General features: G+C 34.3%; 1 protein-coding gene across 2 annotated transcripts in view; it reads left to right on the top strand.

Moving 5' to 3' along the window:
• The window catches only part of cops2 (COP9 signalosome subunit 2), a 35,109-nt gene extending 24,720 nt beyond the window's left edge, over nt 1-10,389 (top strand). For both annotated transcript variants that reach the window (XM_073033092.1, XM_073033091.1), the window contains 7 exons: nt 2,586-2,760; nt 5,048-5,226; nt 5,311-5,363; nt 6,376-6,473; nt 8,099-8,181; nt 8,841-8,899; nt 9,197-10,389. In XM_073033092.1, the coding sequence (XP_072889193.1) occupies nt 2,586-2,760; nt 5,048-5,226; nt 5,311-5,363; nt 6,376-6,473; nt 8,099-8,181; nt 8,841-8,899; nt 9,197-9,341 (792 nt within the window). In that variant the 3' untranslated portion in view covers nt 9,342-10,389. The remainder of the gene's footprint in view (nt 1-2,585; nt 2,761-5,047; nt 5,227-5,310; nt 5,364-6,375; nt 6,474-8,098; nt 8,182-8,840; nt 8,900-9,196) is intronic.
• Nucleotides 10,390-15,584: the final 5,195 nt, after the last annotated feature.

Below are 15,584 nucleotides of genomic sequence, written 5' to 3'. Positions count from 1 at the left end.
TCCACAGATTGTAAATAAATAATAACCATTAGCATTTGGGTTTCCAAATAATCAGACCAGAGTAGTTTATAAATGCCTATTCATATTTAAACTGAATCCTTGCTTAAGGCATAAACTGAGAATTATTGATACCACAAATAATACGGCTCTAGCAACCAAACTTAATTTGCTAATTCTACCATTTGGTATTATTAATAGTTTGTGCATTAAGTTCATCTGTTCATAATTAGGTTCATTATCACTAACATATGTCATTTTTTTAAAAAATTTGCAGCAGCGCAGTGCAAGACATAAAAATTACTAGCAGTTACAAGAAATAATTAAATAGTGTCAAAGAGGAATAATGAGATAGTGTTCATGGACTGTTCCGAAGCAGCTGTTCCTAAAATGTTCAGTGTGGGTATTCAGGCTCCTTTCCCTCCTCCCCAGGTAGTAATAAGAAGTGGACCTGTTTGCAACAGTGGTGGTCCTCAACAGTAGATGCTGCCTTTTGAAGATGGTGCTCCAAAGTGTCATGCTATTAAAGAGGGGAGGAATCTTCTTCAGATAACACAAATGATCATAATTACAAGTTACTCGGTTGTAAAATCACTTAACAATTTGCATTACAAATATGTAATGCCTTATATTTATTGCAATCTATAAGGTGCACAATATTTTTAATTTAATGTTATAGTGTATTTGGTTAGTAAATATTTTGTCAATAGCCAAGACATTGTTTCAACTGCAGTAAGCTTGAAACTACAGTCCAAATCTTGCACTAATAGATTTTATGTAAAAGTTTGCAACATAGAAGGGGCTTCAACACTATCATGCTTCTGTATATCAGTTGAAACAGCTGTATAACTGCCTGGTACAGATTATTACTTAGTTACTTAATCAGTTGGTATCACACATAATAACATTAAAAACAGTTTTGCATTGCTCAATGCTTCATACACCTTGAGACGTATTCTAGGAATTAAATTGCTAACACTGCACTCCCAAATCCTAGCCATATAGTCTATTGCAACAAAATCCAAGGACCTAAGCCACTCATCTTTCTACTTCTCCTACAGACCTAACCTCTTTTGCAAACTATTTTAAAAAATCACAACATCTCTCTCAATCATAATGTGAACTTGCTACCTAGGTAAAATTTGGAGTATTTGATATCTGGATTATGTTTCCAGAAAATATTATTTTCCCACCCATATGATTCCTGCTTTCCTTAATATTTAATTGTCATTATTTCATCCTTTACCCTTCAAGACCATAATTTATAAGTGTTGCACTCTTTAGATGACCTTTCATAAATCAGCATGTAGTACTAAATCAGACCCTTTGGTTGATCAAGTCCTGCTAAACATCAAGCACCCATTTACACTGATCTTACACCAAACCTATTTTATTTTCTCCATGTATCTATCAATTCCCACTCACCTATATTCTCAAGGTAAAAAATGCCCTATAAACCCCATATCACACATCTCTAGGAAGTGGGAGGAAGCCAGAGCATTTGGAGGAAGTATTATTCTGATATTGTATAAAACTAGAAAAAGCAGCTGATGTCGAGATCTAACTTGGGTTGCTGGAATTAGGGCAGTGGTTCTGCTAGTTGCACCAGCCATGTTGTTCTTGTTAAACGTTTCAAGGAAAGATGAATTAGTAATAAATGAAAATGAGCATAATACTTTATTGTACTTTTGTGCACAAATTGCAAAACGTTAACAAGTATCATGTGGTTAGGAAGGCAAATGGCTCATTACAAGGTGGGTATGGTATTGTTACAATTGTACAGAGCATTAGTAGGGCCACAATTCATAAGGCCTAGAGAACGATGAACAATTTTACTTTCTACTTTTACAAAAGGACTTACTGGCAATGGAGGATATTCAAAAATATCACTAGGCTAACTTTGAGTATGAGGGGTCCTATCTAATTAGATCATCATCATTATATGCCTTGTTTTCTGCCTGGCATCAGTGGTCGCATAACCAGGACTTGTGAGCAGCTGGTTCATATCATATGACCATCCACCACCTGCTCCAATGGCTTCAGGAGACCGTGATCTGGGAGCTAAGCAGGTGCTACACCTTGCCCAACGGTGTCCTGCAGGCTAGCAGAGGGAAGGAACGCTTTACTCCTCTTTTGGTAGAGACGTATCTACACCCTGACACACAATCTAATTAGATATACATTTATAATAAATATCTAATTAGCTATATATTGTAAGAGAAGTTATATCCATATTCTTTGGAATTTAAAAGAATGAAGGTGATCTTACAGAAATATTTGAAGAAGGGATATGACAGGATAGATGTTAAGATGTTTTCACTGGTGGAAGAATCAAACAAGAGAACACTTACAGGAGATGGTCATTTAACACTGAGATACATCATAATTTCTTCTCTTCGAGAGTGGCAAATCTCGGATTCTCTACTATCCTGGAGAGTTGTGGAAGCTCAGTTAATCAAGAGGAGTAAAGACTTTTTGAAAGATCTACTATGATCACATTGAATGGTGGGCACATGTGAGAGTCCAAGTAAACTATTCCTGTTCCCTTTATGTCCTTGTGTTCCAAAATTGCTTTTCTTGTTTTGTAGACTGATGATGGTGAGGATGATTTGAAGAAAGGGACACAACTTTTAGAAATTTATGCTCTGGAGATCCAAATGTATACTGCACAAAAGAATAATAAGAAATTAAAAGCACTATATGAGCAGTCCTTGCACATCAAATCTGCCATTCCTCATCCACTTATCATGGGTGTCATCAGAGGTGAGTATTCAAATAACAGAATAGTTAAGAATTATTTTGTTTTGATGGTGAATAAATCAAAACTAATTTCATGGACATTCACAGAAAGGCTTTTTGTACAAGTTGCAAAAGCAAGAACTGGTAATGTTCAATTAAATAGTGCTTCTGCTAATATTTCCATTTTTAAAGGTATTTATATACTTAGTGAAGATGTACCATGGTTAGATAATATCATTTTATTATGACCAGAATATTGTAGAATCACTTCGTGTTTTGTTGCTCAAATAGAAGTATGTTTAAACTGATCTATCATTTTCTTTGTTGTAAAAATCAGTAAACGATGATGCCTAAAGTTAATTACTGAAAGACGTTTCCTCATTTCCAATGAAATTTCCTGCTCCAGGCCAATTTGCTTATATCAGTTTGAAAATCAAGTACCTGAACATGAATGTTTGTTTATTTTGTGAAAAAAGTTTACTCTGTTGCACTTTTGTTTTTTTTAATGCTAAATAATAGGGTTGCTTCCTAAAAATGTATCATTCTAAGGAAAGGCTTGTTAATCCCTGATATCTGAAAACAGGATTCTTTTGCTTAGTTCTTAATCTGGCCTGACCCTCTTAAGACTAATGTTCAGGTGTTTCCTGTCGGCTGTCTTTGCTGGCCTGAGATCAAGAAGGGTGGATTCATAGTTTTGAATGAGAAATAGTCAACGAACAACATTCCCTTTCTTTGTATTGTCAGCATCTGGTCTGTGATCTTTAAATATAACTGGATTTTTTTTCTTTGAAAAATATATTGCCATTTGAGACCTCAATTGCATAGGCAATATGCTGCTAGAGCTTACACCAATGCATTTTAAAGCTGGTGTGTAGCAGTGATCAGGGTTAATATGCTTCACTGAAATTATTTTCATTTGCATTGCTGGCTGTGTAATTTTCACATTTGACGAAAAGCAGAAGGCAAGTCTTTGGTAGTCTCCATTACTCCACACTGATTAAAGTGTAGAGCAAGATTAAAATCACCAAAGACGAGAATGGGAAATGAATATCGCTATTTGCCTGCATTTCATTGGTCTCCCTCTGTTCTCACTACTACTGTTGGGCAGGCAGTGCAGGAGCCTGGGGTCCCATGCTGCCAGGTTCAGGAACAGTTGTATTGGGCTCCTGCAGCTATTCACTCACCTTGTGCTGAACGGGCTTCACAGCTGTGAATTCACTTTCTGGCACTCTGCAGTTCATGTTCCATATGTTCTTACTTTTTTTTACTATTTGTCCTCTTTTGAAAATTGGATATCTGGCAGTCTTATTTTGTGTGTGTGTTTTTAGTGAACTCTGTTGTGTTTCGTGAGTGCCTGCAAGAAGATTAATCTCAAGCTTGTATGTGGTATACATGCTTTGATAATAAATTAGAACCTTGAACTAGAAACAGTAAATATTCGGCCCACGATGTCTGCACCAAAAAGGATGTCAAATTAAAGATTTAACCAGACTCTTTAAAGCTGTTTTCTGATTATTTGATTTTCTGCTAATAGAAGCAACATCTCTTTAATTATCTTGTCCCAGCCTGATCTATCGAATTTCCAAATCTTTTCTTTTGAAAGAGGGCATCGGCAGATTAATTGAAATGTATTGTTAATGCAAATTTTGTATACCTCTCTCCCTTTTCTAAGCTAAACCCAATATTCAAGTTGTGGTCAACAGTGCTCAACAAGAATTCCTTGGGTTTTAATATTTTATATGATTTGATTTGGAAACTGCCTTCAAGATTTATGCACATGTACATCCAAGTTTCTCTTTCTGGACCCATTTTAGAAATTAAAAAAATAGTTTATATTGTAACTCTTTATTCTACTTGTAGTTAGAATGCAAGATGAAATTTGATTCTGTTATGGAAGTCATATTTCTGCCCTCATAGGTTACTACTTACACAGATATAAATTTTGCAGTCCAGACATCTGTGTTATTTATGTAAATCAAAAATAGCAGTGGTTCTAGCACCCATCTCGGAAGAATATCTCTGCCTAACTTCCAGTTGCAAAAACAAATGACAATTTAAAATAAGGAAGGTGGTAGACTGGTTAAAAGAATGGATTTTGGGAACCAGCTTTAGGTGTAGAACTGTAGCATCTGTTTTTCTAAAAGTCCTAACTACCTATCTACAGCAGTAAATACTGGAAAACTAGAGATTTATTTATAACTTTTAAAATGGAAATAGATTAATATTTGAAAATCACTTTTATGAAGTTCAAACCCCATGACAACAAGCAAATTTACATCTGTTGTTTCAAAGTGTCTCTAATTTATTGCAGAATGTGGAGGTAAGATGCACTTAAGAGAAGGAGAGTTTGAAAAGGCCCACACTGACTTTTTCGAAGCATTCAAGAATTATGACGAATCAGGAAGCCCCAGGCGTACCACTTGCCTAAAATATTTGGTTTTGGCTAACATGCTGATGAAGTCAGGAATTAATCCCTTTGATTCTCAGGAGGTAAAATAATAAATTAAATTCATCAGTGTCTTGAATATTGGTGTAGCATTTTATTCCAGTACTTATTTATTGTATCTTTTTCAGGCCAAACCCTACAAAAATGATCCAGAGATTCTTGCAATGACAAATTTAGTAAGGTAAGAGAAATGATGCGTAAGTATGTCATTTTCCTGAGTATTCTATGCAACTTGCAAACTAAAAACAATGAATTTAGTTGCAAAATGCAAAGTTTAGTATGTGCTTTTTTTCCCTAGTTTTAGGTACCAATTTTAATTCCACAAGTACTATTCTTATATTTTGCTTGCTGTTGTATTGAAATGGAAAAGAATGTTACCGTCTTAAGTTTGCAACTGAAGGTTTTGTTGGAAGAACTGGATGAAAACAAAATCACAATACTTGACCAGTTAGATCCCAAAGCACATTTAATCAACCCATGTGTCTGAATGGCTTTGTGTAACATAGCCCAAGGATGGATAGTTATCTGTGTATTGTTTCCCCATCCCTTTTTTATTTCTCTCTATTAAAGGAGAAATCTAATACATGTGGTTTAGATAATATTGGGAAATAGTTTGGAAAATAGCAGTACATGACCAAATGCCCTCTGTTACTATATATGTTTCAATATTGAACAGTGCTGAACCAGTTTGCCATTTTGCTTGTCTCTCTAAAGCTCTTATTGTTTTGATTTACCAGATATTCTCCATTATCTCAGTAGGTGACTGAACATGAAATACCAAGAGGGTGGATTGACCCATAGTGTGTATAAACACACCTTAATTATCCAATCTGATTGGCTTAATTAATGTCCAGTATAACAATAAAAGACAATGTAATGGGTGTTATACTGAAACTTTAAAATTGTTATAATAAAGATACTTAAGTTTTTTTTCTTCATTCTGCTAAATAACTTGCATGAGTGAAGGTGGTCTGAGTTCAACTCAGATTAGTTGCAGTTTTGGTTGCAATACAAGGCAGACTGATTCCAGATGCAAACAGCATACTTAGTTTAATTAAGCAAATTAATGTTTAAACCTGTTCACTATAACAGAATCATGGATTACTTTTAATAACATTTATTTTGGAAAAATGGCCTTGTTCAGCCAACATATATTGGAAGAGAATTGAAGTCGAACTGTATTTTTTCCTCAGTGCCTATCAAAATAATGACATCACTGAATTTGAGAAGATTCTGAAAACCAATCACAGTAACATCATGGATGACCCCTTTATAAGAGAACACATAGAAGGTATAGCTCGCATATTTGCAACTTCATATTTTCAAAACTGTACTATAAATTGTTTGCTTTCATGTTACTTTTGGGAAGTGTTTTGTACAGTTATAATTGCAATGTCACTATTTTCTATTATAACAAAGGATTTAACATACTAATGGTATTTCTGAAAGCAGTAAAAATCCTTCAGTGTACCACAATCTAATATGCTCTTTATATGAAAAAAAGTTCATTGCCAAATAACAATATCACATGTTCACATCTTAACAAAAGATGCTGAGATACATCCCAGGATGAACTGGAACGCATCATCAGTGATGTACCTGGGGTCATTGGGTGTTTTGGGTCTTTCAACGTCAGACACCTCGCCCAGGTGACCCAGCCAGAGTTGATCAGGCCCCATCTTGTCCCAGCAAGAATTTGAGTAGTCAGCATTGTGAATATGGGATGAGTGCCAGTGTCATGATCAACATCAGTTCAGATGTCTGGCACAATTGGAAGCAACCAAATCACAGTCAGGTTCGGAGTTAGTTTGAGTAGTTATTTCACAAGTTCCTTGCACATACAGTTGCTTGAACAGGACTTCAGAAAAGGATCTAATAAAGCCGTTAGTTGCATAAAATATGCCTTACAAAATAATTGTGAATTACTGAGAGGCATTGGCAGAGGAGATCATGACCAATTTATAGCAGATATATTTCATATTGGATTTATTCACTTGAACTAGAGAGAACTAATATGGATATTATAGTTCCATGCAATTTTTTAAATATTAGGGTATTGCAGATCTACATTTGCTACATTATTTTACAAATTCCAACTGAAAAATAGTCTAATAAAAGAGCAGTTAATGATTATCTTGAGACATTAGTTTGTAGCTCTACATCCAGTTTTTACTTCCTATCCGAATGATTCAAACTTAAAATCATGGTTTACACTGTCACAAAGAATTGCAAATAAACTGAAGCATCCTTTAAAATTGTTACTTCCTTAATTTTGGTGGATGAAAGGAGAGGGTGAAATTAAATGCATGTCACAAAGAATTTGTGTTTTATTATTGTGTTTTGGATGTCAGATGTTTATTTCACCATACTAATTGGTCAGTGTTCTAAAATCTAAACGTGCAGATTATGAGTATATATTCAATATTTTTATTTAGTCAGGTCGGCATTGTCAACAGGAAATGTTAGAAATTGTACCAACAATGGGTAACCAAACTCAACATTGATTTCCTGTTTCCACAGATTCTGTCTATCCTTCGTGTTTCAGATTTCCAGTATTTGCAGATTGTTTTGTTATTAATAAATATTTTAGAGTTAGAAGTATTTATTTCATATCAATGTGCTTAAGATAATTCAATTTAGTATTTTCATATTACTTCTCTGGTTTTAGTCACTTTTAAAATACATTTGTTTGTTTACTCAGTTGCCTTTAAAATTTCCACTCCACAGCAATATATACTCTGGCATGTTTAACAGGTAGGGGAGAAAAGGCAGATTGTATGCATACTTTTGTTAATCTTAATGCGATTTAACATGCAACTCAAAAGCCAGTATCCTGTACTCAGTTAGAAATGTGAGTGTATTAAGTAAATATTATTTATCTGTATTTTTCCTGATGATGGTTTTTCACCCTCACAGAACTATTGAGGAACATCAGAACCCAAGTCTTGATAAAATTAATAAAGCCTTACACTAGAATACATATACCATTTATTTCAAAGGTGAGTTCCTATTTTTAAGTTGATATTTTATCAGGTTTTTTCCAATATTTGGTTAAAAAAATCCAAAAATACCCTCTAGTTACATTATCATTAACAATTTAAGTTTTGGCAGCCAGTTATTTAAATTTCAATACTGTCTATTTCCATACTGTTATTTTAACCATCATTGTTGTGGTAATATATTTTAAATCAGTGCTAATAAAAATTCTAAAGCCCCTATACTTCTGTTGAAGAAGTGGCTTAATTTTGTGACCTGAAGTGATGTCGATTAGGCAGTGAGCTGAGCCCTCAAGTGACAGAGATGACTGACCATAGGTAATGGTGTGTTTGGATTACCTCTTGCCCTCTGGTTATTGGACAGCTTTAGGTGATGTTGTAGGTGGTTGCATCGTCTCTGAAATGGACTCCAGAAGCTTCTGACAGGATGAACTTTTTATTAATTATGTTTCCAGTCATTTCACTCTTTATTACCTCGATTGAGTTTCTGTGTAATTTGCTTCCCTTGCGTCATTACTGATTCAATTAATTCTGCAGAGCCTGTTTCTGTTCTACCCACTCAAGTGTGAAACAAATTCATTGAAATCAAATTTTATTTCATTGGCAATTTTTTTAATGTTATGTAATTTACTCTCTTTCATCAATCCTGCTTTTTGCTTTAGGAGTTGAACATAGATGTAGCTGATGTAGAGAGCTTGTTGGTGCAGTGCATACTGGACAAGTAAGTACTCTTTCTGACAATCTGTTTGTTTCAAATTCGTGTGTTAGTGAAACATTTTCATAATCAATCAGTTACAGCAAGGATATAATAGTATTTTGTTTTAAAATTGGTTAAGTATTATTTTCTCCTACATTAAACAGGTGAAATGTAACTAATTGAAAATGAATTGAGTGACCCATGGTTATGTAATTTATAATCATTACTCTAATACTACATTTTTTTTGTTCAACAGTAAATAAGATGATAATGGAAAAGTTATTTCAATCTGCTGAAATAACTGTTGTGCTTTACTTCTAGCACTATTCATGGGCGGATTGATCAAGTCAACCAACTTCTTGAATTAGATCATCAGAAGAGAGGTGGAGCCCGATATACTGCATTAGATAAATGGACCAATCAGCTTAATACACTCAACCAAGCAGTTGTCAGTAAATTGGCTTGATTCAATTTAAGCTTCTACGATAATACAATATGGAAAAGATGCAGTGATGTAAACCTTAAAAACTGAGAATGGCTGAAGTGCTGCTGTTGGTTGGCCCTGAAAACTACCAGAGCAATGGCAGAAGTGCTTTTTGATGAACTGGTTCGTGTTTTGTTGCTGCATTTGTCCCAAGACCACAGCTTTAATCTGAAGAAAACCAAACTGCTGCAGGATTTATGGTGTATTGACATTGTGTCCTCCATCATAAGGGAATTGACCGTCAGAGAGCTGTTTGTGTCATAATTTAAAAACACAGACTCTTCACTTTGACATCTAAGTATTTTATCAGTTTAAAAAAAACTCACTGAAATGTTAAACAAAACTTGCAATAATTTGATATGCGTACTAGTTTTTGAAGATGCATTCTTTCATGTATGATTTGGCATGTTTGCGTCTTTCTGCAAAATGTCACGTCAACTTCCAAGTTATGTGGCCCATGAGTTTTCTGTACCTGCAGTGTAGTAAAAATTAAGACAGGAACCTTCTTCTGTGGCATACTGTCACATCAGGTTTAAAGCAGCAAAATAAAATACAGCTCGGAAATGGGAAATGCTGTAATTTTGGAGTGCTTCCATTTGTTTTTTTTTCCTCAGCAATTCATATGAAAACCATGCACATATTCCATTTCTTTGGCCCCAGTAGATCCACATATATTGTGAAGTAGAGCATTTATTCAGACAAGTCAGGAATATGTTTCTCAACAAAAAAGTAACCTTAAATTTTTGTCCAGTTCCCAATTAGTATATGAGCTAATCAAAGTACATATAACTGAAAGCACATCATTAAGTAGTTTATATTCGGACAATACACGTCTTGTGGGTTTTGTGTGCATTCAACCTGTGCAAAGCTTTGATTGGCTGAAGCTGTTTGACTGCAATTATTCTTGAGGGTGCTGCCTGGATGAATAGTCAAAATACAGAACTTTGATTTTGGACATTAAGAATTGCTTTGTTTTTTTCTTAGTATGTCTTTTACTGATAAATCAAAAAATAAACTAATTATCACAGTCGTTCAGTATTCAACATATTGTTACCCGAGTTGGGATGGACAAATCTTAAGTTCTTCTGTGTTCTGCCCATTTATTTCCTGGTTATTTGTCTTGGATGAAGAATAACCTTAATTTTACAATATTCACATTTGACGTATTCATTTTTTATATTTTTTTCTAAACATTTCATTATTTCCATTGCATGCTATAACCTATTTAAAATAAGGTGTCCTTTTCTGAAGCAAAGTTTTAACTTTTATCTTGAACTGTGCTAAGCATGATGTATGCTACTGTTAATTTTGGTTATGAAATTGGCATTCCTGTTCTAATTAATTTAACGGAAGATAAATGTACATGATTACAGATTCAGATAGTTTATATATGATGTGCTAAGTTGCAAATGAATTTATGATACATAATGTATTTCATAACATGCTTGAGAGAACTTTCTATAAAGACACCAGACTGTTGACCTGGAATGATCTGAGTTTTCCAGGTCTTGAACACTACATTTATATTTTGTATTTAAAATCTTTAATTTATCGTTTACAACCAAAAGGAATATGCCCAAGCTGAAAGTTTTTTTCTAGTATTTTCAGCAACATTAAAATTTATAATTTTGCATTGAATGTTTAGCTTTGCATTAATAGTTCTGCAGCTATTTTTTTAAATATATAGAGGTGTTGTGCTATGGGCTTGAGCATGAGGACCTTAATTTCCAAAGGATTGATTTCCATTTAAAAAAGAATGGCTTTTATTTGATCAAAACCACACAAGTGGTTTTGGTATTGTTTGCCTTCTTACAAGTTTTGCTTCCTTTAAGTGAAAACTCCCACACAAAATGGAAACTTGGTAGAAGCAATGATTTTTTAAACTACAGCATCAGGTAACTTTTAAAGTAGAAGTGATAGACGTGCAAATCTGGAACTGACCAATCAACTTAATGTCTGTTCCAGAGGAAAGACTGCAGTGATCAATCCTGCCATCAGAATCAGATCTCTTACTTATCAAGAGAACCACAAGAGTTGTGTAAAATAATCCTCCCCTGCAGTCAGACCAGAAGATATGATTAATCTAAAACTAGATATAATCCAGTCATGCTAGCACATAAATTATAACATTTGTGTAACGATAATTTCATTTTATTATTATTTACTGAAAAAATAGGTTTCAGGTATATGACTAGAAAGTAGTGAAATCATAGATGCTTTAACTGCAAGTTGCCCCTTTTTTTTTAAACTGGGCATAAAAGATATGCTGTGCACATGGCATATACACTCAGTGGTCACTTTACTGGGTACACCTGTCTAGTTGATATAAATATCAAATCTGCCAATTATGTGATAGAAACTCAATGCATAAAATAATTCAGACATGGTTCAGTTGTTTAGACTAAACATTAGAATGGGGAAGAACTGTGATCTAAGTGACTTTGACCATGAAATGATTGTTGGTGCTAGATAGGTATATCAGGAACAGTTGATCTGGAATTTTTACACACAAGTCTCTCAAGTTTACAAAAACCAAGATAATCTAGTGAGCAGCAGTTCTGCGGGCAAAAACACTTCCTGTTAATGAGAGGTCAAGTTGAATGGGCAGATTGGTTCAAGCTGACGGAAAGGCAACAGTAACTCAGATGACCTTGTGTTACGACAGTGGTGTGCAGAAGAGCATCTCTGAACAGACATTTTGAACCTTGAAGTAGATTGGCTACAGCAGCAGAAGGAGATACCTAATAAAGGGGCTACTGAGTGGTATGTAATTAAGTTATAGTACTGCAAAAGGCTTCCTTTGTACAGTTGAAATACATGGTATTTCTGACACTTAATTATCATGTACACAAGCAAGATGAATTCATTGCGGACCTGAGTTTTTAATAGTCTTGTGGACATGAACTTGTTAGATGTTTTTATTATTTATGATTAGATGTAACATCTGTCCCTTTATCAGTCAAATTCTTAAAATACTAAGATAAAACATTCAGGTTTGTTTACAATTGACGGTACTATAGCGCTCTTGATACTCAATTCAAAGAAGGCTGCACTATTTCAGATTATTGTAACTTGCTATTTTTCTCTCACTATTTGCAATCATGTTTTTTTTCCATTGCATAGTTACTTCAAAGTATATTTTGTGTATCATTCAAAAGGTTTCATACATTGAATGAAACCTACTTACATCCATTGTTGATGTCATGTTAGCACTTAGCAATGAATGGACTTTAAAAGGCTATAAGGCCAGAAGATGGATCAAGAATTCTGGAAGTGAGAGAAAGGATCCAGTGTCTGAGTTTAAGAAAACGGGAAATGATACTGCTTGAATATGGTACCAGAGCCCTCTCTTCTGGCAAGCCAGTGTATTGAATGAAGAAAACCAAAATATTATTTTGTATCTACTGCACTTTTTGTATTTTGCATTTTCCATGAAGGTGCGTTAATGAATATCATTATTTGCATCTAGGTAAGAGTAAGATTAAACTTTGTGAAGATTATAATTAAGACGAAGGACAAGTAGCATCATTACTGTTTGCCAGAATTAGAAATGATGTATCTAAACATCAAGCAGTAACTACTTCAACCACTGATTCATTATAAATCATAAAGAGCAATATGAATCCTGTTATTCATTGATCAAGATTTCAACTAATAACTGTGACAACAATTATCAGCAGTTAAATGCTGTTTCTGTGTAGTAATCTACAAATTGTGTATATCTTAACTCGCATGACACTCAGAAAAACTTGTCTGCATTTCACAATGGCAATTTGAGTTTCTGACTGATCAATATTAGTAGCCTTGTTTCATTAAATATCCAAACTTTGGCCCTAATTGGATGCAGGAACCTCTTCCACATTTGTGCAGCTTTGACCAGATCAGTTTCTGGTGTAATGACGCAGTGGGCTGCAAACATAATTCAATTTTAAGAATACATTGCTCTATTGCGGATGATGACCATATAATTTGCACAGAAGGGTGTTTTTGACAAGTCAAGGGAATAACAAGCAGAGGATTAGATGATATTTTAACTAAAGGAGAGGGTGATAAAGTTTGTGGAATAATGGCAAGAGCTACTGAATCAGTCACAGATAGAGCACAGAAATAGACCTTTTTAACCACCCATTTACACATCAATCCAACTTCTTTTCTCTCTTCCTCCTTCCCTCACCCACATATATATGCACACACACTCTCATCAACCTGTCATTTGCTTACAAGGGCCAATTTATAGTGACTTAATAACCTAAACCACATAACTGAAACTCCACAGGATCACAGGAAGAATGTACCAAAGTCCACATACAACTTCACCCAAGATCAGGATTAAACTTGGATCTCTGGTGCTCTGAGGTTCAGCCTCATACAAACTGCCATAATGATGATAGCACCTGCACTGGTCTGAAAGAAGACTGTTGAGAAAGATGCAGCAATGTGGTATCTGCTAATTTTGGGGAACTTCAGGCACTGATTTTTCAAGCAGGCTGAGAAAGTAGATTAAACAATACTAAATGTTTTAGAACATTAATTTTTAGATCAGTTGCTGCATGAAGATTATTGGGTAAAGTACAAGACAATTTTGAGTAAAGAAAATACATTTTATTTTAAATTCCATGGAATTTAAAAAATATGTACGAACGACAAGGCACATATAAAAATGGTTAAGGGTCATCTTGTTGAATGTTTTGAAAACTCAGACAATATAATGTAAAATTTTCAGTGTGTTGTTACATCAAGGTTAAGATAGTTCATAAATGACAGGGCTTTGATTTACAGTGAAGATTGCAAAGCAGCAGATGGAAGAGCAGGCCATTACTGTACATCCAGCATTTACAGATTTCCTTTTTCCATTGCAATCATGAGTACTAATGGCACACAAATCCCACAGAAAGGTCAAAGTGACGTGCAATTTTGGTGGCAAGGTTATTATGTAAATATTAAATTGGTTTGTTAAATATTGATACAGACTATCTTGCCCTGATTTTTACATTTTCTAATAGTATTCCATAATTGAATAGAATTCCAATTTCATACATTGCTTGAAATTTGTTAATTCTGTAATCACCACTGCCTCTATATTCATTGGCAAGTCTGCATTAATTTATTCAATATTTCAGTGTCAATGTTTGCACAAAGACACAAATTCAATTAGTTGTCTTTGTAAGTTTCCAATTTTATACATTCATGACTTTGAAATGTTTTAGTACTTCAGTAATGCTGTACCAAAATAAAGTTGTTCAAAATGTGCTGCAAATTTGATTTAACATACTTCAAATTGATTTGTGCACATGTAATATAGCCATAATTTTGACTAGATCTTAAGTCTGGTAACTCTAAGCATAAAGTCTTAATGATTGTCATGTGGCCACATTGCTTGACCTTTTGAGCTAAGGTGCAGTACAAGTATTTTTAAACTGATTGAATTCAGTTTAATTCCAAGGTTATATATCACTCAGTCAATTGTTCAATAAAGGGTTTTTATTCCAAAGCATTTGTTATTAATACAGCAATATTTAATTTTCAAATTACTTTTTGAACAATTGCAGAATACTCTTTTGGGGCTCTTTAGAAACAAGTTATTCAACAAGTTTTTAAATCTCATGACAAGGTTGCCACCGATCTGCTTCATCCCAAAATGTGATGTAGAGGTGGTGCAAAGACGATAATGCCTTCCTGCTTTCCCAAGTGTGGCTATTTGAAATTAAACCTATGCAAAACTATAAAATTACATTGGTTGTAAGGATTTAAGATGGTTAGAGCAAGGTTGTAGAAGCAAATAAGCAATTGCATTAAGTCTGAGCTACATCTCAACTCCTTTTACTACCTAATCTGAACATTAAACCAATTTGGCATTTTGAATTTTAAATTACCCAGCATTTTACAGTCCAGCTGTTCAATACACCACTTTTCAATTCCCCTCTTGAATTGTCAAGCTTCGTTAAGGCCCTCTATTATTTAACAGCTTTATCTGCTCTTTATGTACACTGACAACTATGTATGGTAAAACACAGGAGCTGCCTTATTAACTATCTAAACTCAAATACAAGCATGGCTCTGTGCAATAATTCAGGAGATTCAGCTCCTTGTTCCTTGCATCTATCCAATTTCATTCACCTCTGTACATTTAAGTATTTATTTCATTTTTACACAACCACACTTCCAAGCATTGTCCAGATTCTCTAAGACTATCAACTCATCTCCAAACTTTATAGCAATGCATTT

The sequence above is a fragment of the Hemitrygon akajei genome, chromosome 30 (genome assembly GCF_048418815.1).
Source record: "Hemitrygon akajei chromosome 30, sHemAka1.3, whole genome shotgun sequence".
In the NCBI taxonomy this organism is placed as follows: Eukaryota; Metazoa; Chordata; class Chondrichthyes; order Myliobatiformes; family Dasyatidae; genus Hemitrygon; species Hemitrygon akajei.
This window is presented reverse-complemented; position numbering and strand designations above follow the sequence as displayed.